This window comes from Lampris incognitus, chromosome 1 (genome assembly GCF_029633865.1).
Source record: "Lampris incognitus isolate fLamInc1 chromosome 1, fLamInc1.hap2, whole genome shotgun sequence".
Taxonomy (NCBI): Eukaryota; Metazoa; Chordata; class Actinopteri; order Lampriformes; family Lampridae; genus Lampris; species Lampris incognitus.
In genome coordinates, this window is record NC_079211.1 from 92764418 (window position 1) to 92791374 (window position 26957).

The 26957-nt window shown below is 45.2% G+C and overlaps 2 protein-coding genes across 4 annotated transcripts in view; both read left to right on the forward strand.

Annotated features, from left to right (window-relative positions):
- Positions 1-26957, forward strand: part of mfsd14bb (major facilitator superfamily domain containing 14Bb) — a 148669-nt gene that overhangs the window by 114035 nt on the left and 7677 nt on the right. For all 3 annotated transcript variants that reach the window (XM_056274036.1, XM_056274196.1, XM_056274114.1), the window contains 2 exons: positions 1442-1554; positions 6374-6471. In XM_056274036.1, coding sequence (XP_056130011.1) covers positions 1442-1554; positions 6374-6471 — 211 coding nt within the window. The remainder of the gene's footprint in view (positions 1-1441; positions 1555-6373; positions 6472-26957) is intronic.
- Positions 1807-3701, forward strand: LOC130107599 (uncharacterized). Its single transcript, XM_056274314.1, has 2 exons — positions 1807-2490; positions 2978-3701. The coding sequence occupies exons 1-2, from the start codon at positions 2109-2111 to the stop codon at positions 3352-3354; spliced, it is 759 nt and encodes a 252-aa protein (XP_056130289.1). The 5' UTR covers positions 1807-2108; the 3' UTR covers positions 3355-3701.

Below are 26957 nucleotides of genomic sequence, written 5' to 3' on the forward strand. Positions count from 1 at the left end.
GGCAACCAGAGCCTATCACCAATCCCATCATCAAAGATGGAACAGACCCAAAATGCAGAATCTGTGGAATGTACGAAGAAACCATCGACCACATTGTCTCAGGCTGCCTGGAACTGGCAAAGACCGAGTTCATGTACAGGCACAACAAGGCAGCAGCATACCTGCACTGGAAGATATGCAGGAGTTACAAGATCAAGACGACTGAGAAGTGGTACGAACATCAGCCAAAAACGGTCACTGAAAACAATGATGTCACCATCCTCTGGGACACGCCCATCCACACTGAAAGAGAGATAAAAGCCAACAAGCCCGACATCGTTATCAAGGGCAGGAAGCAAAAGAGGTGCATGCTCATCAACATGGCAATACCATCCGGAAGAAAAACACCTCAGTGAAAGTCAGAGAAGCTGACCAAGTACAAAGAGATTGGAGATTGAAATCAAAAGGATGTGGGGAATGAAGACTGAAATAACACCAGTGGTCATCGGAGCTCTAGGACTAATGAAGAAGAGAATGAAAAAGTTCACCAACCGTATCCCAGGAAACATCAACATCTGTGCATTCCAGAAGATTGCGCTACTCGGAACAGCCCACATATTATGACGAGTACTGTCAAATCAACTGACATCTGCCCTATAGTGCCTCAGGTCCGTAGTTTGGACCCGTCTCTACAGGATATAAAACAAGAAATGTGAAAGAAATAATAATCATGATAACAAAAAAAGAAGGAGGTGTACCTATAAATACAAGCCAAGGGGCAGATGGGAATGGTCATGCTGATGAAGATCTTTGGTGGTTGAAGTGTTGATGTCTTTCTATACGTCCTAGAATTGGTATGACAGAGAGACACAATACAACAGTCAGTAACTGCATTTCCATCCAAGAGTTTTTGTACAAGGTTTGTCATTTTTAATGAAAAGAAAGCATTGATGAAAATGACAGATGCCAAATAAAATCCACAAAATATGCATGAAACACTCACTTGAAGATTATAAACTTATCATTTGTTAAAAAGAAATATGATGAATATCAATAGAGACACATTTGCTGCACAGTAAAATCCTGAGTGTTAATTTCACTTCCTGAGTGTTAATTTAACTCTGAGAGTGTACAAATGGACCTGAAAGGATCCATTTGTACAGAATTTGTACAGTTTTTTACTGTGTGGATAAAGAATGAAATGCGAAAAAAATGGTTTAAGTTGATCTGTTGTTTCTTCATCTTAACTTCACGCAGGCAGTTGAGGATGGTAACAGGACTGAGCTGGGTGGAGGAGGAAATAAAAACCTGTTGATGCAAAGCCAAAAACAAAACGGTGATCTGATGTGAAACAGCAGCATAAATGGAAGCACTGAGGAGACCTGGGTGGCTTCACATGAACAAACCTTTTTCATTTCTGTCTGTTTAACAGTAAGTCTGTCTGTCTGTCTCTCTCTCTCAGACTGTATTTTTCAGTGTTCTGATGAGGACCATAGGAAATAAGAACACAGTTCTGCTGGGTTTGGGTTTTCAGCTCCTGCAGCTGGCCTGGTATGGCTTTGGATCAGAGCCATGGTATGTATATGTGTGTGTGTGTGTGTGTGTGTGTGTGTGTGTGTGTGTGTGTGTGTGTGTGTGTGTGTGTGTGTGTGTGTGTGTGTGTGTGTGTGTGTGTGTGTGTGTGTGAGTAAAAATTCTTAGCAATGTTACAGAGAGTATGCTCAACATTAAAAACTGACTAATACCCTTTCCCACTGGCCAAAAAAGCCGGATTCAGTCTCGGGTCAAATGACTCTGCAATAGACAGGTTTTTATTGGCTCCGGCTCCAATGGGTATTGATGGGAAAAGGACACTCGAGTAGACCCGCTAATTTTTGCTCCTTTTCCGGCACGTTATGATGCACATTGAAGTTCCAGACGTGGGCGCATAAATAAACAGGTAACATGCAATGGCAGATTTGTTCTTCATATTGTGCAAGATGCAACACTGGCAAAACAGTGAGGTGAGAGAGCTTCTCCTGATTTGAGGGGAACAGGAAATAAGGAGACAGGTTTCTGGCACTGTGGGAGACGCTGCGATATACAGCAATGTATAAAAAAAACAAGTTAAGTTATAAATTAAAATATAAATGAATTATATAAAATTAAAGGTGCTGAAGAAAAAATATCTTGCCATTAATGACCAAAAGAACAGAAGTGGAATGGGACGTGTGGATTGGCCATTCTACGAGCTTTGCCAAAATATATTTGGCAACTCTGCACTAGCCAACCCTGTTAGGCTCTCTAGTTCTTTAGCAACTAGTTCCTCAGCGACTACTTCTTCAGTGCCATCTTCTCGCAACTTGGATGTGGAGGACGATTCCGAAATAGAACGAGACACCAAAAGTGAAGCAAGAGCGGAGGCTACACAGGGTCTGGAAGCAGATGCAGGTACGGAGGGTCTGATCGAGGCTGGATCAGCTGAGGAAGGTGGATCGGAGACCACCAGGACACAGCCTTTACAATCAAGCGGTAAGTTAAACTACTTTTTCTGCTTTCTTTGTTCTAAAAAAAAGGTGCCAAACAGGCCTATGTTTCTTTGTGTAACTCATTCCATCAAGGGCCGAGTGTATGCCTGTGATGTGGTTACAATGAGTAAAGTGTAATGAGACTGAGCTAGCAAGCTAATTTTAGACATAAGTATTAAGAAACTTTTTTTTCAATGTCCTTGCTAGCTGTGATTTAACCAGCAAGCCAAAATCTGGACCAATCGAGGGCCCAGTGTATGCAGTTTGTTGTTGGAACCATACCTTGCACCAGTTGGATTTTAAAAAGTAGTTCACCTTCTTTGTTGAAGAGGGGAGTGAGATCAGCTGCTTTATGGAATGGTTTAAACAAAAGCATGCATACCCTCGGTCCATGCTGATATGAGTTTGAGACCCCTGGTGTACACAAAGGCGACTTGCCTACCACAGTTTGTTGTGAGTCATCCTAATGATTTATTTATTATTATTATTAGGCTACAGTGTTCCGGCCAGAAGACGGAAGAGGACAAAGATGGACCACGCTTCTGCTGCAATAGCTACCTCCATGGCAGAGCTACTGGAGGTGATGGACAGAGCTGCAGCGGCACGCGACGATGCATGCATGCAGATGTACATGGAGCATGAGAGGAGTCTCTGGGAGAGGGTCAGCACCATACAGGAGAGGATTAGTAGAGAAGGTCGGGAGAATCAGAGGTCACTCTTTGGGTTGTTGCTTTCCAGGCTCCCAGGCCCTGCACCACAGACTCCACAGCGACCACCACATGCCATTTCCCAGTATGAACACAGCCAGTATGAGCAAAAGTCTATATTTGTCTCAACCAGCTTATTCAATCACTCCAAGGAAACCTGATGAGCACCTTACCTACAAGCAGTTATAGTATAGCTGTACAGAAGCCTTTTTCCCCCTTTTTAGTTGTATCTCTTGAGTGCTGTTATACAGTTTGTTACAATATAGTACTTGAATAGTACTTACTATATTTTTTTTCTACTTGCACTGTTGTACGTTGTGTTTTAACTTGATAGTTTATATTTTGCGTTTTATATACATTTCATATTTTGTGTTACTTGATTATTGTTCTATTGTAATATAATTCTATTTTTGGACACTTGAATACTGGCTGAGGCCTTTGTTATTAAGGAAAACTTATTTGATTAACGAATATGCTTTTGTCTTTTTCTATAAATAAATGCTTTACAAAACACAAGATAAGGTTGATCACATTTACTAAAGAAGCACAGCATAACAGTAACAATCATGAATGAAAAAGGCACTCTGATACAGCATCAACACTGTTCACTCTGATAACATTGCTGTTAGGTTGTCTGTAATCATGTTGCAGATGAGTTGGACAATGTTAACTCTCTCCCTCATACACCACAGCATGTAGTTGACTCAGACCTTCTGTTTGATCCACCTCAGTGTTCCACTCTGGCAAAAAATTATCTTTCTGTATTTCAAATACATTATGCAAAACGCAACAAGCAGTAACAACATTGGGCATTAGATCAAGGTCAATGTCATTCCTCTTCATTAAGCATCTTAAATGTCCTTTCAGTCGTCCAAAGGCATTTTCAACAGCCATCCATGCTGAGCTTAGAGTGTGGGTGAAGCGTGCTTGTTTGCGAAAGTTGATGCTGCTGGGTGAATCCTTTCATCAACCATTTCTTCAATGGGTAGGCAGCATCTCCAATCATATGCACAGAGATCTCCACACCATCCACCATTTTTGATTCCTGTAAGGAAAGAACATTACATTGACACAGACAGTTAGATAACAGTTTATAGTTTGAAGAACACCCACCTTGTCCAGTACAATAAACCAATATATACACTTACCTCTCTGGGGAAAAGGTAGCAATTTTGGCAATCCTCTGCAGGGATGAAAAGGTCTGAATTGGCAAGCACCCCGGCATCATGGGTATGTCCAGGCCAGCCTATGTAGACATCTGTGAAACTAAATAGAATAGAATACCTTAAATAAGTGACAGTAAAAATGAAGAGAAAAACAATAAACTATTTTTCTCAGAAAGGCATGCTTACCAGAAATTGTGGTCCACCGCAGCCTATAGGATAATCGAATGCCATCCCTTCCCGTTGTAGTAGTCTGTAGGGTTGTCCCTGGGAGCAATAATTGGAATGTGTCCCATCTATGGCACCAGCGCACTGAGGATAACCACACTCTTGAAATCCTGAATTGGTACATCAAGGCGCTGTTCAGTCGGAAATGAAACGCTGATACAACGTATCCACCAATGCATTTGTAACTTCACGCACCAGCTTGCACACAGTTGCTATTCCAACTCCAAACAAACACCACAGAACAACGGCGAATCTCCGATGTGGTTCTATAGGACTCGGAAAGTTTGTCGTTTGCCGTGTTATAGCTGGGGCAAGGGGTTCGACCAAATAGTCAAATGTTGCCTGTGACATTCGAAAGTGAGCTTTCCATTGATTATCGTCAAAACGTTCTATAGTTGACCAAAAAATGTGCGCTCGATCTCGGACCCACATATGGCGACCGGTCGGGGCCCCACTGCCAACAATAGCTATTTATGGAGGCAATGAAGGCTTGCTGGCTCCGTCGGTAACTTCTGCAACTCCTAATCATCTCAGCCACAAATTCCATCCATCTCTGTGCAAGCAGTGCTCGAACATCATTCCAAATTAGTTGTCACTGAGTTTGAAAGAGAGACTGAATTAAGTAACAGATGTAAAAAAGAAGTAACCACCATACATTTTTCACTGTCCTCCATGCTGCGTTCTACTGTTTACTTCCCAGTCACACTGAAAACGTTTTCCGGCACACGTTCGTGACGTCAAACGTGACACACCAGAAAAAAAAAAAAAAAAAAAAAAACAGAAAGGTGTACTTGGCTACTGGCAGTGGGAAAGGTGTCAATTGGCGATTTTTAGCGGGTTAACCCGCATATACCCGCTAATTTTGGTGGGAAAGGGGCTATACTGGATGTATTAATAGAAGTTAGATCCACATCCACTGTCATTTAGATGTGGCTCTTATGGGCGTCTGGTCTATTCCGTTGCCTACCAACATGGGGATCGCCGGTTCGAATCCCCGTATTACCTCCGGCTTGGTTGGGCATCCCTACAGAAATAATTGGCCGTGTCTGCGGGTGGGAAGCCGGATGTGGGTATGTGTCCTGGTCGCTGCACTAGCGCCTCCTCTGGTCGATCAGGGTGCCTGTTCAGGGGGGAGAGAGAACGGGGGGGGGGATAGCGTGATCCTCCCACGCGCTACGTCCCCTGGTGAAACTCCTCACTGTCAGGTGAAAAGAAGCGGCTGATGACTCCAAATGTATCGGAGGAGATGTGGTATTTGCAGCCTTCCCCGGATCGGCAGAGGGGGTAGAGCAGCAACCAGGACGGCTCAGAGAGTGGGGTAATTGGCCAAATGCAATTTGGGGGGGGAAAAGGGGGGAGGGGGATCTTAGTCCTCAAAGATCACAGTCCTGTTACTTGATACATTTCAGTGAGAGTAAGTACTAAAAATATTTAATTTTGTGCCTTTTTTATTACATTCTTGTGTAATGAACTCATTTGCTGCTCACCTTCCAAAAAGTGGACTTTATTATGTCTATGTACTGCATACAGAGCCCCCACTCATCATCTGGACCGGGTGGGATGAGCCTGAGCTAAAAGGAAGGAGTCATGTTATGACCCAGTAAAAAGACTTTTACCTCAATACAAGGAACAACCAAAACCACATGGGGAAAGAATAGATAAGATTTCATCCCTCCGCCATATCTTTAGACCCATTTAGAGTATTGTAGACTGGATTATTGTGGGGTAGATCAAGGTGTAATTGATCATAGTCTTTATTAATGCTAGCCTGATGTATTGTCATTCTCAGGATGATGTGGGCAGCCGGAACAGTGGCAGCCATGTCCTCCATCACTTTCCCCGCAGTCTCTGCTCTGGTATCCCGAAGTGCCTCACCTGACCAACAAGGTGACTCTACCTGTATACTGACTTATCTGTCTTCCTGTTTCTCTGTCTGTCTGCCTCATCTGTCTCCGCCCCCTGAGCTGAAGTACGAGTGAGCATGCTGAGCAGTCATGTGAGAGCGTTTGTGGGTGGATTTTCTATCTTTTTCTGTAAATGTTATATAAATAGTGTGTAGTATTAGGTTTGTTAGGTGTTTTGCTGTGTTTGGTGTGTATATGGAGGGGTTTCGGGTTTTTTTAAGAAGTATTTTTGTATGATTTTATATATATTTTTGCGGACGCCGGCATTTCGGCATCATGGCAGTGGACAGAGAGTTCACCAGGCTGATCAGGAAGCATGGCATTAAGATATCACCAGGCTGACCAGGAAGCATGGCATGAAGATATTGCCAAGCTTCCCTTGTTCAGTGAAACAATGTAGTTTGGCTGTAGCTGAAGTTGTTAGTCCCAGCAGCATTAAGTCTGCGGCTAGAATGAACAAAGCTGTCGTGATTTTTCTGGATGAGGTTGACCAAGTGCAGAAGGTGGTTGCAAACGGAATTGTAGTGAATGAATCATTTATGTCTTTAACGCCGCTTGCCACTCCAGCAAAAAATATAATGCTGTCTAATGTGCCCCTGTTTATTAGGGATGAGATTCTGGTTAGAGAATTGGCAAGGTATGGGGAAAGTGTTTCCCCGAAGAAAAAAGTTGCGTCAGGGTGTAAATCGCCCCAGCTGCAGCATGTTGTTTCTCACAGAAATTTAGGTTTATATGATTCTTAATAACAGAGTGCTGAACTGAATCTGGCATTCAAATTAAAAATCAGACAATGTGTTTTTGATTCGAGATGTTTTGGAAGTCTCCGTTTCATTGGGTTTTGATATTGGTCTCATTTCATTGGACCAAGAAAAGGCATTTGACCGGGTTGAACACCTGTACCTCTGGAGGACTATGGAGTGTTCTGGCTTCAGCTCAGGTTTTATTGCCATGATCAAGGTTTTGTACCAGAATATTGAGCGTGTACTGAAGATAAAGGGAGGTTTGAGTGCCGCTTTCAAAGTCAAAAGAGGCATTCATCAGGCAGCTCTCTCTCAGGAATATTATTCCTATTGAACCATTGTTGTACAAAGTTAGGAATTGTATTTAGGGTTATTAAAGAAACCTCTCTTTCATATAGCCAGGTTGGACATACAGGACAGCTCAACATCAAGCCTAACTCTTAACACTGCAACACTGGGACTGTAACATTAAAGGACATAGTGGATGTAGCTGGACCTGGTCTGATGGACACAAAGGCTGTTGCTTCTCATCTGAGACAGAAGTCTATTCGTCATACTAGGAAGATACGAACTCGGTGGGCTGAGAAACTGACTGATGCCGAACGGGAACTGTTGCAGGACTATTGTGTAAAGGTGGAAAGACTTGATCAGGACAATCCTTTTCTAGATTTGGAACTTTCTCCTAGAATGAATGATTGCACTGTTTTTTTTTTAAATGTTAAAGATATTGATAATCTGGATTTATATTCAGTAAAAGGCAAGGAAGTGTTGCAAGGAAGTGTTGTGTCAAAGTGTTAAACAAATGCAAATTAAATGGGAAGACTGACAGTGTGGAGGGAAAAGTTAACTGTTAATGATACTGTTAAACCTGTATGGAGAGTATTGTACAAGCCACCCTTGAAAAAAAGAGCAGGTGACATTCAGTGGAGAGTCCTACACGAGGCTGTTGTTGTGAATACCATTCTATCTGTAATTAATCCTACAGCGTCCAATACATGTTTGTTTTGTGGAATGATGGAAGCAAATTTTCACTGTTTTATGGAATCCAACAGACTTAAAGATCTGTTCGATGCACTCGGGATTTTGTTCCAGTGTTTTGATGAAAGGTGGTCAAAACAGCATTTTTTTTGGGGCAGGTTACAGAAGAGTGACTATGACAGAGTGGACACTTCTAACAAGAGCACCCAACTGAAAATTACTGTACGGAGGTCTGACCTCCTCAAGCCTCTAATTGATATCCATTATAAACTGCTGTTACCCCAGCAGCTCGTTAGTCATGGCAGTAAGGGAGGATGAATCTCCCTTTGGGCGGGTCTAGCCAGAGGCTCTGGATTTAGTGCCTAACATCAGTGAACCAATCAGCGGAGCTGACTGTGCTGATGAATACCCAATCAGCGATTTGACGGAGGGGGTTATCGACGATATCATGGAACAATCTTGTTTTGTGTCACCTGTTATTGGCCAAAACATGTAAAAAGATGCTCTAACAGAGGGCGTCCCCCCAGAATACAACATTGACCGCATTGGGCCAATGATAATTTCCCAATTTCATCTTCAATTCTCTACCACAGTATTGTGTGTATTGTCCTCTACTAAATATATGTAGTACGTCTACACACTAAAATCAGTGTTAATCTCATCAACGAAATTAATGACGAAAATGCTCGTTGACGAAGGTTTTTTCAATGTAGTCAATGATAACGACAACTAGACGAACCCCCTGCAATGAACCTGACAGGAATGAACCAGTTATAAAAGTTCACCATGCCCAGGAACTCCTGCAGGGACTCACAGTGCCGGGGCATGGAAAACTGGCGACGACGTCCACTCTGGCAGGATGCGGAACGGCTCCCTACGGGGAGACACGGTGGCCGAGGAAGTCGATGGATGACAGGCCAAACTGGCACTTGGCTGGGTTGACTATGAGTCCATGCACACTGAGCCGCTCGAACAACTACCGGAGCTGCGTCAGGTGCTCCTCCGCGGATGCGCTGGCCACGAGAATGTCATCCAAGTTAACAAACAAGAACGGCATATCCCATAGCATAGAGTCCATCAGTCGCTGGAACGTCTGCACTGCCCCCTTGAGACCGAAGGGCATCTGCAGGAACTCGAAAAGTCCAAATGGCGTGATGAGCGCTGTCTTGGGCACGTCCCGAGGATGGACCGGTACCTGGTGGTAGCCCCGCACCAAATCTACTTTGGAAAAGATGGTGGCCCCCGCCAGGTGGGCGGAGAAGTCCTGTATGTGCGGGACGGGGTACCGGTCAGGGGTTGTGGTGTTGTTCAGGGGATGAAAATCACCGCAGGGGCGCCAACCGCCGTCAGCCTTAGAAACCATGTGCAGGGGGGAGGCCCACGGGCTGTCCGAGCGGCGCACAATGCCGTGGCGTTCCATGGTAGCAAACTCCTCCTTGGCGATCGCGAGCTTAGCTGAGTCGAGGTGCCGAGCACGTGCGTAGACCGGGGGGGCCGTCGGTGGCAATATGGTGCTCCACGCCGTGCTTGGCCACCGCTGAAGAGAACGTAGGTGCGGTGAGGTCAGGGAACTCTGCGAGCAGTCATTGATACGTATCTCCGGCGGCGAGCATGTTTGACAGGCCGAGCATCCCTGCACCTCCCAGTGTGCACGGGTATGTAGCGAAAGAGACAGCATCGATCAAGCGACAGTTTGTAACATCCACCAGCAGCCTGAAGGCGCACAGGAAGTCCACGCCCAGGAGGGTAACCGACACCGCGGCCATAACTAAGTCCCAGCCTAAACGCCGCCCGCCGAAACACACCTCCACTTACCTGTAGCCGTAGGTGCGTATGGACGTGCCGTTCGCGTTATCCATCGGGGGGCCTTGTCCGCCGGCCATGGTGTCCGCGGCCGATGCAGGCAGGATGCTACGCTGAGCGCCCGAATTGACCAGCAGCCACCGGCCAGATAAGGCGTCCTTGATAAACAACAGCCTGCTGTTCTCGCCAGCGCCCTGGCGTTTCTCTGGACGTTGAAGCTGCATGACGGGCGACACTGCTTGGCCCTGGCACCAAACCTGTTGTGGTAATAACACAGCCTGCTGTCACGCTGACGGCGGGCAGCCACCGCAGCTGCAGTGCCTGCTGCGTCCTCCAGAGGCGGGGGCGAGGTCTGGGTGGGGAGCATCGCATGAATGAACTGCTGCCAGTTGGCGAGGAAAATCCTGTCCACTTCCGCACCCAGAGCACGGTAGTCTTTGGTGGGGGAGAGGGGGGAGCTGGCTAGCACTGTGCGCACAAGCGCTGGGAGCTGCCGTAGAAAAATATGGGTGAAAATGAAGGAGGGGTCCGCCGAGCCCAAAATGGCCAACATCTTCTCCAGCAGCTCAGAAGGTTTGCTATCGCCGAGTCCGTTGAGTGACAACAGGCGATCCGCCTTCTCCATCTCCGACAGCTGGAAGAGCTGCAAAAGGAAGGTCTTGAGTGCGCCGTATTTTCCCACAGCCGGGGGAGCTTCCAGTAGCCCCATAGCTCGGGCCGTTGTCCGGGCATCCAACGCCGCCACAACATGGAAATACCTCGTAACGTCCCGCGTTATTCCTCCCAGCTCGAACTGGGCTTCAGTGTGCTGAAACCATGGCCAGGGACTGTGCTGCCAAAAGTCAGGCAACTTCACCGTTGCTGCTGAGATGCTAGCGCTAACATGAGCCATACCGTTAGCATCACTCGGAGCCGGAGCGGTGTCATCATCGCTTTGGGTCGACATGTTCATTGTCAACGTGCGGGGTCCCCAATGTGGGAGTGCAGGAATGAGGAGATGGAGAGATCGAGTCGAGTCAATTCCGTTTACTCGCCACACAAAACAACACCGATACAGCACAATCTCTCGTGGCAACCAGCTAACCGCTAGGCTGCTGCAAACATGGCTCTACGCACTGCCTACGTCAGCACTCTGAACGTCCACCCCAAAGGAGCAGCAGCCCCTGGTGAATCTACCCTCAATTGTGCATCACCACAGTACCCTGTATGTGCTAATCACAGGCATGCATTTACTATTGCAAAAGTAGCAATACCAAATGCCCACTCACCATTGGCGGAGCTAGTGTGGTATGCTGACTACCTGTTCATATTATACTTAGCTGCAGTACCACCCCCACACCCTAAGGAGGTACAGTTGACTCCTAGGGTTGTCAAGTTGATGAGTTGAGAAATACAGAGTAAGTAGTGATAACTGAAATGACAACATGTGAATCTGTACGCTGTTCCGTGTGACTGAATAAAATCGGTAAACCCGAATCTGGTGAAACTACATCTTTTCATAAAGAACACGTTATCACATATTGGCGACGAGGATACTGGCTGGATGGGGGAAGTGCCTGATTGAAGACGGATGCGACTGGATGAGTTCAGGTGGCGGACGGTAGGAAGACGTGCTAAGTACGGAGAACTAGCCAGGGCTAAATTGGACCGGAGGATTAACGAGCAGAAACGTAAAGATGAATGCAAGGATAGGCACCCTGTCGGCATTTGATGCAAAGGAGCAGACATGGGAAGAGTACTGCGAGATTCTCGATCAGTTTTTTGAAGCAAATGAAATTGATGACGGAGAGAAGCAGAGAGCTATCCTCATCAGCGTGGTGGGACCAGCCACATACAAGCTCATAAGAAACCTGGTGAGTCCAGCAAAGCCTAGTAGTCCATGGGCCAGACGATATTTCGGTACACTCAAGGTGGCAAAACTTACTTATAATTTTTGAAAGGATCCATGTCTGTAGATGATATTTTGGTATGATAACCATTCCTGAGTGGCAGCTGTATCACAGTTATCAGCTCATGAAGTTAACCACCCGCTAAACTAAATTGCATTTTAGACGCTGGTGCATATCCTGGTTTAGCCTCATGGTCAGGACATTTTTCAATGTTCTATAATAATGTCTTTGGTATCATTTTAAAGGGGACCTTCTTAGCTTTCATTCAAGCCCTGTTGTGGATATTTCTCACAAATATAGAGGTCACTTGAGCTCCTCAACCCGTCAATAACACACATCTTTCTGCAATGTTCGCCTAAACTATATACTTTCTTTTAGCCCTGTGGCATCTAGGAATATCAGGGACACAAAACACAAAAACTGGAATACTCACAGGACTGTAAAGATTCAGGAAATGTATAATATACCCATACTATTTCATTGTGTGAGGTGATTGTGAGCCTTAAATGAGAACTAGACCAAAGCCAGTTAGGTCACAAACTGGTCTCTATACATTTGTTTAAATACACAATCAAAATACATGATAAAAAGGAATACCATAGTGAGGTAATGAACTATTTTAATATTTTAAACAACATTGACATTTACATATACTTAGTCAATGATACATGTAATCCCATATCATTAGTGGGTATATGTAATGGTAATGGGTAGGGTAATGGGTATATGGGAATATGGTTACATTATTGTTATCAAGCTCTGGGTAACCAAGTCCAGAATCAACATCCTGTGCATCAATAGACTACTACCACAGTAATACCATCAGAATCATCACACTGTCATTCATCAAACTGCTCGTTTCTCTCATCATCTGACTCTCCAAGTTCAAAGTCCAGTTCTGGACCATCCTGCTGTTTTTGGTTACTGCAGGTCTGTAACCTGCACATGTCTGTGCATGGAAGTCCATTTGACAGGCACATGCAGCTTGGCATTTTGCATGAATGCACACACTTGCATGTTAGCATTTCCAAGACCACATCTGGTGCAGGTGGGGAGCGCATCCAGTAAATGGCCAGCTTGCCTTCATCGTCTGTCCATCCATACTCAGTAGGGCTTGGCACCACAGGGTTAGCCTGCAGACAGCACTTCCATATTGCTGCCTGATAGTTGGCTCGTTGAACATGCATAAAGAGACAGTCTCTACATGGTGGCAGCTGGCTGGACTCAACCTCTCCCCTTTTGGTGCAGAAGAGCTGGTGACGCAGTTTGTTCACCTCAGCAGTGCTGCTATTAGCAACATACATCCGACAGGTGAACTGCTCAATTTTCTGGAACAACTCATCACTCACATTCCATGTCTGTCCCAGTTGAGTAAAAGTCTCTTGGCAGGAATTGTGCTTTCTCACTATCTTCAGGGCATTCAGCTTCCCTCGACCAGCAATGCACTGACAGTGTCGCAGCCTGTGAAGGCATGTAAGCCAATTAGGCTGTCACAGATGCTGTCTCCAAGTGAACTTGCCAGTTTGGTGATGTCGACAAACCGTGTGCGGTTCTGAGTCCCACACTTCTGGTAGATGGGACAGGTGATGTCCTTCTGGAAGCCAAGACAAAGCACCATGACATCAGTGTCCTCAGCTGTGATGATAACTGACTTTGAGCCCGCATTTGCTGCATGCAATGCATGCAGGAGCAGACAGGTGTCAGCTTCTTCATGTGTGGAGTGCAGTTCTGCTGCTTCCTCACACCCATCTTCTGTCAACTTGTAGCAGGTTTCCTCACAGGTCATGTACAACACCTTGCCATGCAGCATAGCTCTGTATCGTGGGAGTTTCCACTCTTCCACCAGAAACTTGATGAGACTGGTCTTGTTGGAGGAACTGCACAGAAATTTTCTCCACTGCTGGACGTGGTGTCCCCCTGCAAGATTCTTGTACTGGAGAGTGATGTCTCCACCCCGGTTCAGTCGTTCAGCATCTTTGATCGAAGTCTGGTGATAGACATCAAAAACAACATCAATCCTCCCACTCTGTGCTCCCTCATGGAGGACCTGGGTCAAGGCTGACTCTGCCACCTGTGCAAAGGTTTTGTTGTTGCCATTCATTTTTTGGACCAGGCTCATCCCATCAATGATGGAAGTAGATGGGATTGGGATGTCTTCTGCAGGAGATACATTCTTTTCAAGCTCTCTGGCAAGCGCAGCCTTGTTTGTTTTTCGTAAGGACCCATCAGCATTTGCCAGTGCCCATGGTAGTGGGCCCAATGGGTAGGCAAGGACATCCTTCAGATTCACCTTCCTGCTTTCAGCCACCAGGATCATGTGACTGAAAAGGTTTCTATCTGCCTTCAGAACCACATCCTGTGCTTTCTTTCCATGAGCTTGTTTTGTGCTGACATTGGAGAATGTTTTCAGACTTTGCTTGGTCATCTTGTCGTGGAATTTCACAGGTGGTGGGTCTGCATCTAACCTTGTTTGCTGGAATGCTTGGTAGGCCTCTTCTCCTTTCTCAAGAGCTCTCAAGAGATCTATGGTCACATCAGGTGGAGCCATGTTGCCAGTGGAGAGGCTAACCAAATCAATCTCATCAGGGGACATAGGATTGAGCCAGTTATTCTCAATAAGGTCCATGAGAGACTGGACATCTGCTTCATCTCTCTTGATCCTTGGACTCTGTAGATCTGGATGAGACCATTTGCACCTGCCTTGACCTGTCAGGTCTCTCAGCTGTCTGAGGTACATGCTTCTATACTCAGCTGTGAGATAATATTTGGTCACAGCTCCTGGCTTCAAGCTGAATCTCTTTGTCCCTCCAGCTGTTTGGGTGTCTTTTTTCACCGTTTCTTCTATAGCTTGGTCAACAGGGATTCGGCCAAAGGGATTGGTGGAGCCCAGTTGGACTGAGAAGCCTCCTTCCATGAATTCTGTGTACACATCTGGGTGTGTGATGGGCAGCTCAGACATCTGGGCGTAGTAGTAGGGGAGGTAGCGTGCATAATTCATCCTGTCATAAGCAAAGCACCATGGGATCATTGCTCGAATGCTAGCCAAGTGTAGCATCCAGTCTCCCTCTCTGGATGCTCGGATGAGCCCCAACAAGATTTCAACCATGTCCAAATAGGACATCCAGAAGTTCGAGAGGCTGCCGTTTCCACCTCTAAGGAACTCACGGTAGACTTCAAATAAATCCATGATGCGTGTACAAGAGCTGTTCTCGAGGACCTCCTTCAAAGCATGTTGTGAGACTTCTTTCCCAAGGCTGTCAATGGTCTTCAGTGTCTCATTCAGGTGAACCATGTCATTCCTGTGAGTTTCTTCCAACCAGGACAGGAAACCATTCAAGGTCAGTCGCATGAGAGCCTCATACAGGAGCTTGTGTAGTCGCACTGCCCTGTTGTACTTGCGGCCATCCATAACACCAGCAATTGAGCCTTCTGCAATCATGCCAGACTCAATGCAGAGGTCTTTGAGTCCAGCATCTTGGAAACGCTTTCCTATTATTGCCAGCAGTGTGCAGATGGTGTGGAATACCCCAAGCCTAACGATGATATCATGGAACTTGTCATGGTGTTTCCATGTGATCTCGACAGCCTTCGCATACAGGGCTTGGTCAAAGACACAGACAATCTTCCTCAGGCCTAAGCACTGCATGATGCTCAGTGACTGGTTAAGCACCTCGTTGACAGTAGACATTTGTGTCGCTGGAGCATTGATGGTAGGCAGATAGCCTATATTGTCGGGGATGACCGTCATCTCTCCTCGAGTCAGGATGTTGAAGCCTGTCCAGCTGCTGACTGACTGTTCTTCTTGTTGTGACATGCGTGCTAGGACCCAAAGAAGGTTTTTCTCTCTGGCAAGCTTAGTATTGGCTGCAGTATCGGCATCTGACTTTTTGCTTTGTGGTGGCCCTACCCGTTGTCCAGCATTGTAAGTTGGTAACATTGGTGGGGGTCCATCAATGCTTCTCTTCTTTGTTTTGGGAACAGTGGGCATGGGTTGGACAAGAAGTGGGTTGACTGGCTTTGCTTGCACAGCAATCCCATTGACTCTGTGAGATGTTCCCTCACCACTGACAGTTTCTTCAAGACGGTCGATATTGTCCCAGGCTAAAGTTGTGAATATGCCCGGATGGATGTTAGCTGGAAGGGCAATGCCACTCCCTGATGATGAGAGTTTCTGGAGACACAGGGCAGTGTTGATCTCTCCCATCTGTGAATAGGACACACTGTGACCAAGTCGGTTGAGGATGTTTATCAACTCTACATTTCCTGTCAACGATTTGACACTGAATGGCAGAACAATGTGCTTGGAAGGCTTGGTATTTCCACATGTCACTGCATATACTATGTCATGGCCAAATGACTGCAGAAGGCACTGCACTGTCTGGGATGCATGATCAGGATCATTTGAGCCTGTGAGTAGAGAGTACAGGAAGATAATGAGCGACTCTGGAATGGTAGGACATTCTGCTTCTGGTTTGACTTCAGGCGGCCAGGTTTGAGGAACATCTTGACTTTTAATGTCTGCTCTCAATTTGATGGCTGCTTTGGCTATAACATCTTGTGCACTGACACTTTTCAGGGTCTGCAGCTCCCTTTTGAGAGACTGATTTGCTTTGGCAAGTTCCCTCATGGACAAGTTATCGGGATAGAGGAGGAATTTTCCTTTCTCATCAGGGAATATCTGCAAGGCTCCAGCAAACTCACTCTCCAGGTTTCGCCTTATGTGCTTCTTGGTTAATTCCTTGACTTGGGCAATGCCTTGGGAGTTCATTGAAGCTACCAGTCTAGAAGAGAGATCAGTCATTGTCATCACTTGAGGATTGCCAAAAAGCTCCATCCTGATGAAGAGGAACAGCTCATTGTATGCCTTATTCACAGCAGCTTCATACTGGGCTGCAGCATCATCATCTTCATTGCTGGCAACCTCTCCTTTGGAAACCTCTTCTTTGGTGTAAAGTCTATAGCATGACCTGTGGTAGTGCCCTTCAGCTGCTACAAGGTCTCTACTCACAATGGCAAGGATTCTGCTGTCCCTTTTCTTTGTGGCTGCACTCCTGATCTTTGCATCAGCTCGCAGTTCTCGACACTGCACCAGTACTTCTCTCGTATTCTGTCTCTTGAAATATTTGCCGTTTTTCTGACAAAATATGCACTCTGCATCATAAGTCCTAGATGTACTTGGAGCATGTCGAGCTACTCTCTTAGATTGTTTCTCTTCAGCAGAGACATAACTTTTCTTTTCTTTTGCAAGGAGGCCATCAAGAATTTGCTTCATAGTGAAGATACTGCGACACTTTCTGTGGTAGTAGATTGCTGGAATCTGTCCCTCAGGAATGTCTTGCCAGTTTCAAAACTGGTGCATGATTTCGTATCTGAGCTGCCCTGAGCAGAGTTCTCCATGAGTCGACACTTTGTAGTGAAACCAGCTTATCTGTATCATCAGAACAGTGGATAATGCACTCCACCCGTGGGCGCTTTGGTATTGGGTAAAAACTTGCTTGTTCACCAGTGGCCATATTCAGTCAGTTTTCACCTGCCACATACAAACAAATACATGTAACTTAGGTGTATGAACACTACTAAAACAAAGTTTACTTTGCTTCACCAGCGTCATATTACCATTATTTATCTTACATAGCCACAAATAGATACATTACCTAGTTGCTATGCAACAGCTGTATTTTGTCCACATGAGGCCGCTAAAATCAACACAAGATGAAAGTTCCTCGTAGCCACTTTAACTAATCATATTAACATATACATTAAAAGAACATGCTAACATTATGGGAAATTAGCTTACAATCTTCTCCAGAGTGAGACAAGAAGATAGATACCAGTTTCCTCTATATGTGTTTAGTAAAAAGCTATCTGGCTGCACGTTAGCCTAGCTTAGCACAATGAATGGAAGTACACAGTACTGGTTATCCTTGGTTGTTGGCCAACTAAGAACTGTCCCAGAGTTTAAGCTAGGCTAATCAGTACCAGGGGTGTTGAAATGCTATATTTGTAAAAATCTGGGCAAATACACAATCGTGAGAGGCACAGAAACAGGTTTCCTGAAAGAAAAATGAAATAACTGCTCATTTGGAAAGGTTATCATGTATTATTTTACTTCTGTTAGTGTACCAAATAAAATGGCACCAGTGAAGTTGTGTCACCTTGGGTGATATCGATATCTGGTCTGACCCATGGACTAACTGGCTTTGGTCTAGTTAGTTTCTTAGTAATAATGCCCTTCTAATTTAAGGTTCACAATCACCTCACACAATGAAATAGTATGGGTATATTATACATTTCCTGAATCTTTACAGTCCTGTGAGTATTCCAGTTTTTGTGTTTTGTGTCCCTGATATTCCTAGATGCCACAGGGCTAAAAGAAAGTATATAGTTTAGGCGAACATTGCAGAAAGATGTGTGTTATTGACGGGTTGAAGAGCTCAAGTGACCTCTATATTTGTGAGAAATATCCACAACAGGGCTTGAATGAAAGCTAAGAAGGTCCCCTTTAAAATGATACCAAAGACAATATTATAGAACATTGAAAAATGTCCTGACCATGAGGCTAAACCAGGATATGCACCAGCGTCTAAAATGCAATTTACTTTAGGGGGTGATTAACTTCATGAGCTGATAACTGTGATACAGCTGCCACTCAGGAATGGTTATCATACCAAAATATCATCTACAGACATGGATCCTTTCAAAAATTATAAGTAAGTTTTGCCACCTTGAGTGTACCGAAATAGGAAATTTTGGGCTCTGGCCCATGGACTATAGCTCGAAAATGTACAATGAGATAACAACACTATTGAGAGAGCACTTCAACCCTAAACCGAGTGAGATCATACAGAGATATAAATTTGATTCCCATTTCCGTCAGCCTATCGAGACCGTCAATGCATATGTAGCAGAGCTGAGACGATTAGCTCATCATTGTAACTTTGGAACTACACTGGAACAGATGTTAAGAGACCGTCTAGTGTGCGGTATTAATGATGATCAGATTCAAAGACGTTTACTATCTGAAACAGATATCACGTTTGAGAGGGCATTCAAGATTGCCGTAGCTGCAGAGGCCGCTAGTAAAAATGCACAAGACCTGCAAGCAAAGCCACCGTTAGCATGTCACAGAATGAAAACGGAGGGGAAAGAGAGAAAGGGAGGAGATTGGAAAACGAGAGAGAAGGAATGCTACCGATGTCATGGAAAGCAACACAGTGCAGTGGAGTGCAAGTTTAAAGAAGCAAAGTGTCACTCTTGTGGAAAGGTTGGGCATATTGCCAAGGCTTGTAGAAACAGGAACAGAGGAGGTGCACCGCGCCCCACTGAGAAATCACACAGAGCAGAGCGACGCGCGCATCCACATCGATCACACAATGTAGGCTGTGAGTGTGGGAGGCAGGATAGTGATAGTTCGGAACAAGAAGAAGAGGCATTTACATTAGCTTGCCTGAAAACAGAAACGTCCATACAGAGAATAAAGCCATTTGAAGTAAAAGTAGAAGTGAATAAGAAGAAAGTAAATTTTGAAATTGACACAGGGTGTAGTGTGACCGTCATGAGTGAAATGAAGTTTAATGAGATGTGGGAAGAAAAACAACGCCCGTCAATAAAACAAACCAAACTCTCACTCAAATCATACACAGGAGAGAAAATTAAAGTAGTAGGAGTGGCTGAAGTGGAAGTAAACTACGCGCAACAGGGGAAGACGTTGTCCTTAGTGGTGGTGAAAGGTACTGGACCTAGCTTGTTAGGAAGAGGATGGCTAGAGGCCCTGAAGCTGAAGTGGGATGAGATAAAGCAAACGAGGACACAGACACAGAGATTACTGCAAGTGCTCATGAAGCATGAGGATGTTTTCAAGCAAGAACTTGGCATGTTAAAAGGCATGAAAACCACAATTCGTGTGTCTGCTGAAGCCCGTCCAAAGTTTTACAGGCCCCACTCCGTTCCGTATGCCATGAGGGCGAAAGTAGAAGAGGAGATAGAGAGACTACTGAAGGAGGGCATTATAGCCCCTGTTAAGTATGCTGAGTGGGCGGCGCCCATTGTACCTGTCCTGAAGCCGGATGGTTCAGTCGGGATATGTGGCGATTACAAACTAGCAGTAAATGGCGCCTCTTCTCTAGAGCAATACCCTATTCCCCGCGTCGAAGACCTGTTCAATACACTAGCAGGAGGGAAACAGTTCTCCAAGCTCGATTTAAGCCACGCCTATCAACAGATCGTCATGGATGACGAGTCCAAGAAATACCTAACAATAAACACACACAGAGGCCTGTTCACCTACAATAGGCTTGCGTTCGGAGTATCGTCAGCACCTGCGATTTTTCAGAAAACGATGGAAAGTCTGTTACAAGGCCTGCCTAGGGTAGCTGTTTATTTAGACGACATATTATTGACGGGGAGAGATGAATCCGAACACCTGAGCACGTTGGACGAGGTGCTCAGGCGACTCAAAGAAGCCGGTCTGCGACTTCACAGATGCAAGTGTGCATTCTTACAGGCCGAAGTGGAATACTTAGGTCACAGGATCAATGCTGATTGTCTGCACCCAGTACAGAGTAAGGTGAGAGCCATTGAGGAGGCCCCACCGCCAACCACAGTGACTGAGCTTAAGGCGTCCCTAGGCCTGTTAAATTACTATAACAAATTTCTCCCCAATCTTGCCACACGTTTAGCTCCATTACACCAGCTGTTAAGAAAAGACGCTCCATGAGCCTGGAAAAAGGAACAAGAGGACGCTTTTCATGTGTCCAAACAGCTGCTGAAATCCGCCAAAGTCCTGGGTCACTACACAGCAGACAAGGACTTGGTGCTGGCATGCGACGCCTCACCATACGGAGTCGGCACCGTGCTGTCACATGTCATGGAAGATGGAAGTGAAAAGCCATTAGGCTTCATGTCACGCACACTGACACCAGCCGAGAAGCGCTACTCGCAGCTCGATAAGGAGGGGTTAGCCATCATGTTCGGAATCAAGCGGTTCCATAAATACATCTGTGGACGTACATTCACAATCAGTACTGACCACAAACCGCTAATATCACTTTTTCATGAGAAGAAGCCAGTGCCACAGATGGGGTCACCAAGAGTGCAAAGGTGGGCAACACTGCTGAGAGCTTACGAGTACAAAATGATATACAAACCCGGCAAGGAACACGCAAATGCAGATGCACTGAGCAGGTTGCCGCTGCCTCAAACAGAGGAGGAAGATGACACAGAACAAGTCCTGATGCTGGATGTGATGGAAGATCCACCTATCACAACAGCACAGGTAAAGCAGTGGACAGCGAAAGATGAGACACTCTCTCAAGTGCTCCTTTGGTGTCTGAAAGGATGGCCAAAAGAGGTGGAAATGGCATACAAACCCTACAGTCAGAGGAGACTGGAACTGAGTGTGAAAGATGGATGTGTGCTCTGGGGGGCGAGAGTGGTTGTTCCGAAGAGGGGAAGGGAAGCCATCTTGAAACAACTACACCACACACACCCAGGTATATCTAGAATGAAGGGCTTAGCACGTTCGTACATATGGTGGCCAGGGATGGACTTCAACATTGAAAGGGAAGTACAGTCCTGCCACACATGTCAGGAAAACAGAAAGTATCCAGCCGCAGCGCCTCTCCACCCCTGGGAGTGGCCTGAGACACCCTGGAACAGACTTCACATTGATTATGCCGGCTGTCATCTAGGTAAGATGTTTCTTATCATTGTAGACGCACACTCCAAATGGATTGACGTGTATCCAACGAATACCGCAACAAGCCAAGCAACTATCGAAAAGCTCAGACAGTGCTCTAGCACGCACGGGCTGCCCCAGACAATTGTATCTGACAACAGAACTTGCTTCACAAGCCAAGAGTTTGAGACGTTCCTGAAACAGAATGGCATACAGCACGTGACATCTGCGCCCTTCCACCCGGCATCAAACGGCCTGGCCGAAAGAGCCGTACAGACATTCAAACAAGGTATAAAGAAAATAAAAGGAGACACTTTAGAAACAAAAATAGCCAGATTTCTATTCAATTACAGAATCACACCGCAAACCACTCCTGATGTCCAGGAGACTACGTTCAACACTGGATCTTCTGCTGCCTGATGTGAAGTCAAAGATATGTAAGAAACAACTTAAACAAAAGCAACAACATGACACACACAGTAAGTGGAGAAGTTTTTCCCCTGGTAATGATGTGTACATCCGTAACTACAGCTCCGGGCCCAAGTGGGTACCAGCGGTCGTCGAGCAGGACACAGGACCTGTATCCTGCACGGTACAGACAGGAGATGGACGCGTCATGAGACGTCATGTCGACCAAATCCGGAGACGGCATGCAACAATGACCGAGACGTCCATGCCGGAAGTGACAGAGAAGCCTACCACTCTTCAGCAGCCACATCAAGCAGCGGAGTCCTTGCCTGCAGACTCGACGGTCCCTGCTTCAGTGGAAGGGGAAGTGTCTGAGTCTGCTGAGATAGCTGAGGTTCACCCTCCAGACCCGCCAGATGTGAGAGCAGACCCACCACCAGTACTGCGCCGCTCAGAGCACACAAGACAGGCTCCTGCTTACCTGAAAGACTTTGTTAGTTAGTAGTGAGATCCCTCAAGCAAGAGCAAGGATGCACTCTGGGAGTCACTGGAAGGCTGGTAGTCTACCCACCTTCCTAGTTCATTCCTGTGCTATGTTCAAGCATGATATGTAAAAAAAAAAACACACGGGTAAACATTGTCATAATATGAAATGTTGAAATTAACTTTGAACATTTGATTAAGTTAAACATTTTATTTAGTTTTGAATTACTGTTACAGTACAATGTGTGAGCAGTTAAAAAAAAAAGGTAACGAGGTTAAAGCTCCCCCAAGTAGTTTACTCTTAAGGGGGAGGGATGTGGTATACTGACTACCTGTTCATATTATACTTACCTGCAGCACCACCCCACACCCTAAGGAGGCACAGTTGACTCCTAGGGTTATCAAGTTGATGAGTTGAGACATACAGAGTAAGTAGTGATAACTGAAATGACAACATGTGAATCTGTAGGCTGTTCCGTGAGACTGAATAAAATCGGTAAACCCGGATCTGGTGAAACTACATCTTTTCATAAAGAACACGTTACCGCAGCTAGAAAACGGCATGAGCCACGCAACACCTTTTTAGTCCCAATCATTCAAGATTCTCTTCATAGCAGGCGAAGAAAACATAGCTGCTGCCAATCTGATGCTGGGTCAGGGAAGAAAAAAGTCTCAAGTATGGACATTTTTTACTTTTGATGAAAAAACTTCCAGAACAAACTTCGAGGTCGAGGGATGTGTGCATACGTTGACGGAGAAGAACACTACAAACCTGAAAAGACATCTTCAGCAGAAACATCCAGACATCTACACAACGGTAAGGATGGAGTTCAAATTCAACTTCAAGCTAATGTTGGCTAACCCTTAGCTAGCAGGGTAGCTAGCTAGCTTCCATTAATTCTTAGCTGACTTAGTTGGTGGTCCTTGTTTTTTTACTTCTCTGACGAAAGGTAAATTGCCAGTTAATAGTTAACTTTAGCCTACATGTTAGTTACTTTAGCGTTGCTCTTAAATGAACTGCACAGCTAATTTTACCAAGAATGGTTGATAAGATTCAGAACTGGAAAAGAAAATCGCACTAAAGTTACAGCTTATGCGATTAGCTAACGTTAGACCTAAGAGTTCGCGACAATATTGCTAGCAAGTTAGCTAGATAGCTAACATTTCTAGCGAACAGTCAAACTGGAGTTAAAACTGCTTTGTTTAATTGTAACGTTATGGTAGCAGGCATTCGTTAAGTTCTTGGGGGGGGCGTGACCCTAGAAAACCTGTAATAGTCCTCTGGTTTTGTAAATCGAATCGAACAACTTGATGTATAATAACGTTTGCTAAGTTACTTGTATACTATAACGAGCTAGCTAGCTAACTATAGGTAAAGCTAGCTAATATTAGCCATCATGCATTAGCCTTAGCTGCATCTGCACCTGTAACTGCGTTCCAGGGCTCGAAATTAACTTTTTTCCTCAGTGTCCCACAACTGTCCCAAATTCTACTTTGTATTGTCCCGGATATAACCAACAGTGTCCCAAATTTTAATTCTTGTCGTCGCCCCCCCCCCCCCCCAATTATGCAGATTACATATAATTTGATCCTTTTTTGTCACTTAATCATCACACCATGGACTCTGGTCCACCATATAAGTTTAAAATACTTATTCTTTTATTAAACATATGAATATTAGTTTCGGGAGTTTCGGGAGTCGGCAGTATTGGGGCTTGCATCAGGGGGCTGTTTATTCAACCACCTCAGCATTTCTTTCTTCTTCTTCTTTTAACTGTCGTTGATGATGGTCTATCGCTCTGGCTCTATGAATGCTGCATTGGCGCGAGTCAAGCAGCAGCCACTGGCAGAGGGGATGACGTAGAATGCATTCCATGATTTGCACGAACAGGCGACTGACTGCCCTATCGTGAGGTGCCGCAAGAACGTAAGCCTTCTGTAGTTTCGCCGTTCACACGTTTTTATTAAATTATTCAAATGACAAAGTAACGTCTAGATACTCATAATTAGTGACTTTGCAAATTACACCTATTTCGAAGTTTACTTTAACATTTTTTTTCACTGTCCCGGAATTGTCCCAGACAAAATATATTTGTGTCCCAGTGGGATTTTTTATGGTCCCCGGGACATCGGGACATCGTTAATTTCGAGTCCTTACAGCCCTACTATGTATGAGCGCTGTGGATAACTAGCATCCATTTTGAGTTCCCCCAACTCTTCATGTTATCGCTAATGTTTAAAAACCTTCAAACTTCAAAGCCATGAACGCAAAGGGTTGCAGGAACTCAAAATGGTTGCTAGTTATCCACTGCTCTCATAGTGTATAACGTTAGGGCTGTAGCTAATGCAGCTAACATTTATGGTGAATCATCTAACTTCATCGATAGCGAAGAGCAGTTCAACTGAAGTGTTATAACTTTCCCCCTTTTAAAAACCAAATTCGTTTAGCTAGCTAGCTTGCTAATAAATTGGTGGATTTAAAAATGTTAATACGGTTTGTGTTTGTTTGAAACAAATGTGGTAACTTGCTATCTCAACTAGCCCTAAAGAATGCTTGCTAGCTAGCTAGCTAGCAGATTTTCTAATGTTTTTAGCGGTCAAGCTAATCACGATAACTGATCAAGACATTGATTAAACAGTCAATAATTTATTTGGTTGTTGACTTAGCTTCATGTAGATTCCATCAATAGACTTAAACAAAGCACCTCCAATCTCAAATTACCATGGCCCGGTGGGTTTGAAAGCAGACGAATTTGTTCCATCAGCTTTAGTCCCCAGGCTATAAGCACCAATTGGCCGCAAGCACACACTCGCCCAGTGGTGGAAAGGCTGTGTGTGTGTGGGGGGGGGGGGGGGGCGAGTGAGAGCGGTGTACACTTATATTACAGGTTGACTAGCCCTGAGGGGAAACTATGAGAATAGATTACCGGTAGCTATGATTTTATATGATAAGGTTTTAAGAATAATGTTTTGTTTTTAAAATGTTTTGACATGACATGACTCTTGCACTGCACAAGTTGATTGTGGTCATCTCATTCATGATATGTTTTCTCCTTCAGATCCCCTCATCAGAAAAAGACAGTTCAGAAGCGGAACAAAAGAAACAAGCAACAATACTGGAGTAATTTTCCTCAGTTACTAAATACAACCTCACGGCAAAGGAACAGTGCACAAGAGAAGAAGCCATGCAAGGGTGGATAGCCTGCTCAGGCCTTCCCTCAAGGACCATTGAAGATGAGGATTTCTATGCGATGATACAAATTTTTGACAAAAAATTCAACATACCAAAAAAGAGGAAGATTAGCAACCTCGCTGACAAATTGTTTTGAAGAGGAAAAGCAGAAACCAGCTTCTGCACTGGCCGATGCCCAAAAGGTGGCAGTTGGATTAGACATTTGGACTAAGAGGGGGATGACCGCTTCTTTCCTTGCCATTAGTGCCTGTTTCTGTTGTCCCATGGAAAATAAGGCCAGACATGTACTTTTGTCATTACAACAAATTGCTCATCCCCACACAGGCGAGTCCATCAAGGCGTGTGTGGATGACTGTCACTCCGTGTGGAAGATCCCAACACAGAAAGTTCTGACAGTGATAAGTGACAATGGAAGCAATATGGTGGCGGCTTTCAAAAGCCAACCAGCAATGGAACTTCATAGTAGCTCATCAAGTGATGATGAGAGTGAATTGGATTCAGACATGGAAACAAGCCGGGGAGAAGAGGTTGATTATGTGTGTGGAAACCTTAACCGAACACCCTGTGTGGTCCACATAATTCAACTTGTGGTGAACATTATCCACAAAGAACCCAGTCTAAGTCGTTTACTGGACAAAGTTCGCACCATTGTGAGAAGGTTCAAGAGGTCGTCTAAGGCTACAGAGAAGCTCTTGGAGGGTTGTAGATTGTGCTTGATCATCAACTGCCCCACTAGGTGGAGTAGCACTTTCAACATGGTTGAACACCTCATCCAGGTGAAGGACAGCCTGTGCCAGCTGGCTGATCAAGAAGGCCGGGACTGCCTCGTGCAAAGCAAATGGCAGAGGTTGAGTGCGTTGAAGGACTTACTTTTTCCTTTTGCAGAACACAGCAGAGTGACAATGTCACTGTCACTCGTCCTCCCAGCTCTGCAGGATCTCTCTGCTCACCTGAGTGACAGCATACGTAGCAATCAGCTCAAAGACCTCATAGCTTTGTCAGACAAAATGAGGAACAACCTGGAGGAACGTTTCGGACGCTTTGTTGATCCAGAGGCAGAGCATTTCCATCCGCTGGCAGCTGCGGCTTGCCTTCTGGATCCTACAGTTGCAAGTGAGACACTGTTACACTGTTACATAATGAAGATGAGGATGAGATGCTCCTCAAGCACAGACACCTGAGGTAACCCCTCCAACCCCCTCACCATCTGCAAAGAAGCCCAGATTCCAGTTCCTGCCAAAGTCCAAACCAAAGTAGTCCACAGGCCACAAGGCATGTATCAAACATGAACTGATGAAG

Excerpts from the sequence above, each read along its gene's own strand:
- LOC130107599 (XM_056274314.1), top strand. The coding sequence starts at position 2,109 with ATGAATTATATAAAATTAAAGGTGCTGAAGAAAAAATATCTTGCCATT. Across the intron at positions 2,491-2,977 it reads ACAGCCTTTACAATCAAGCG|GCTACAGTGTTCCGGCCAGA; the intron begins GTAAGTTAAACT and ends TATTATTATTAG.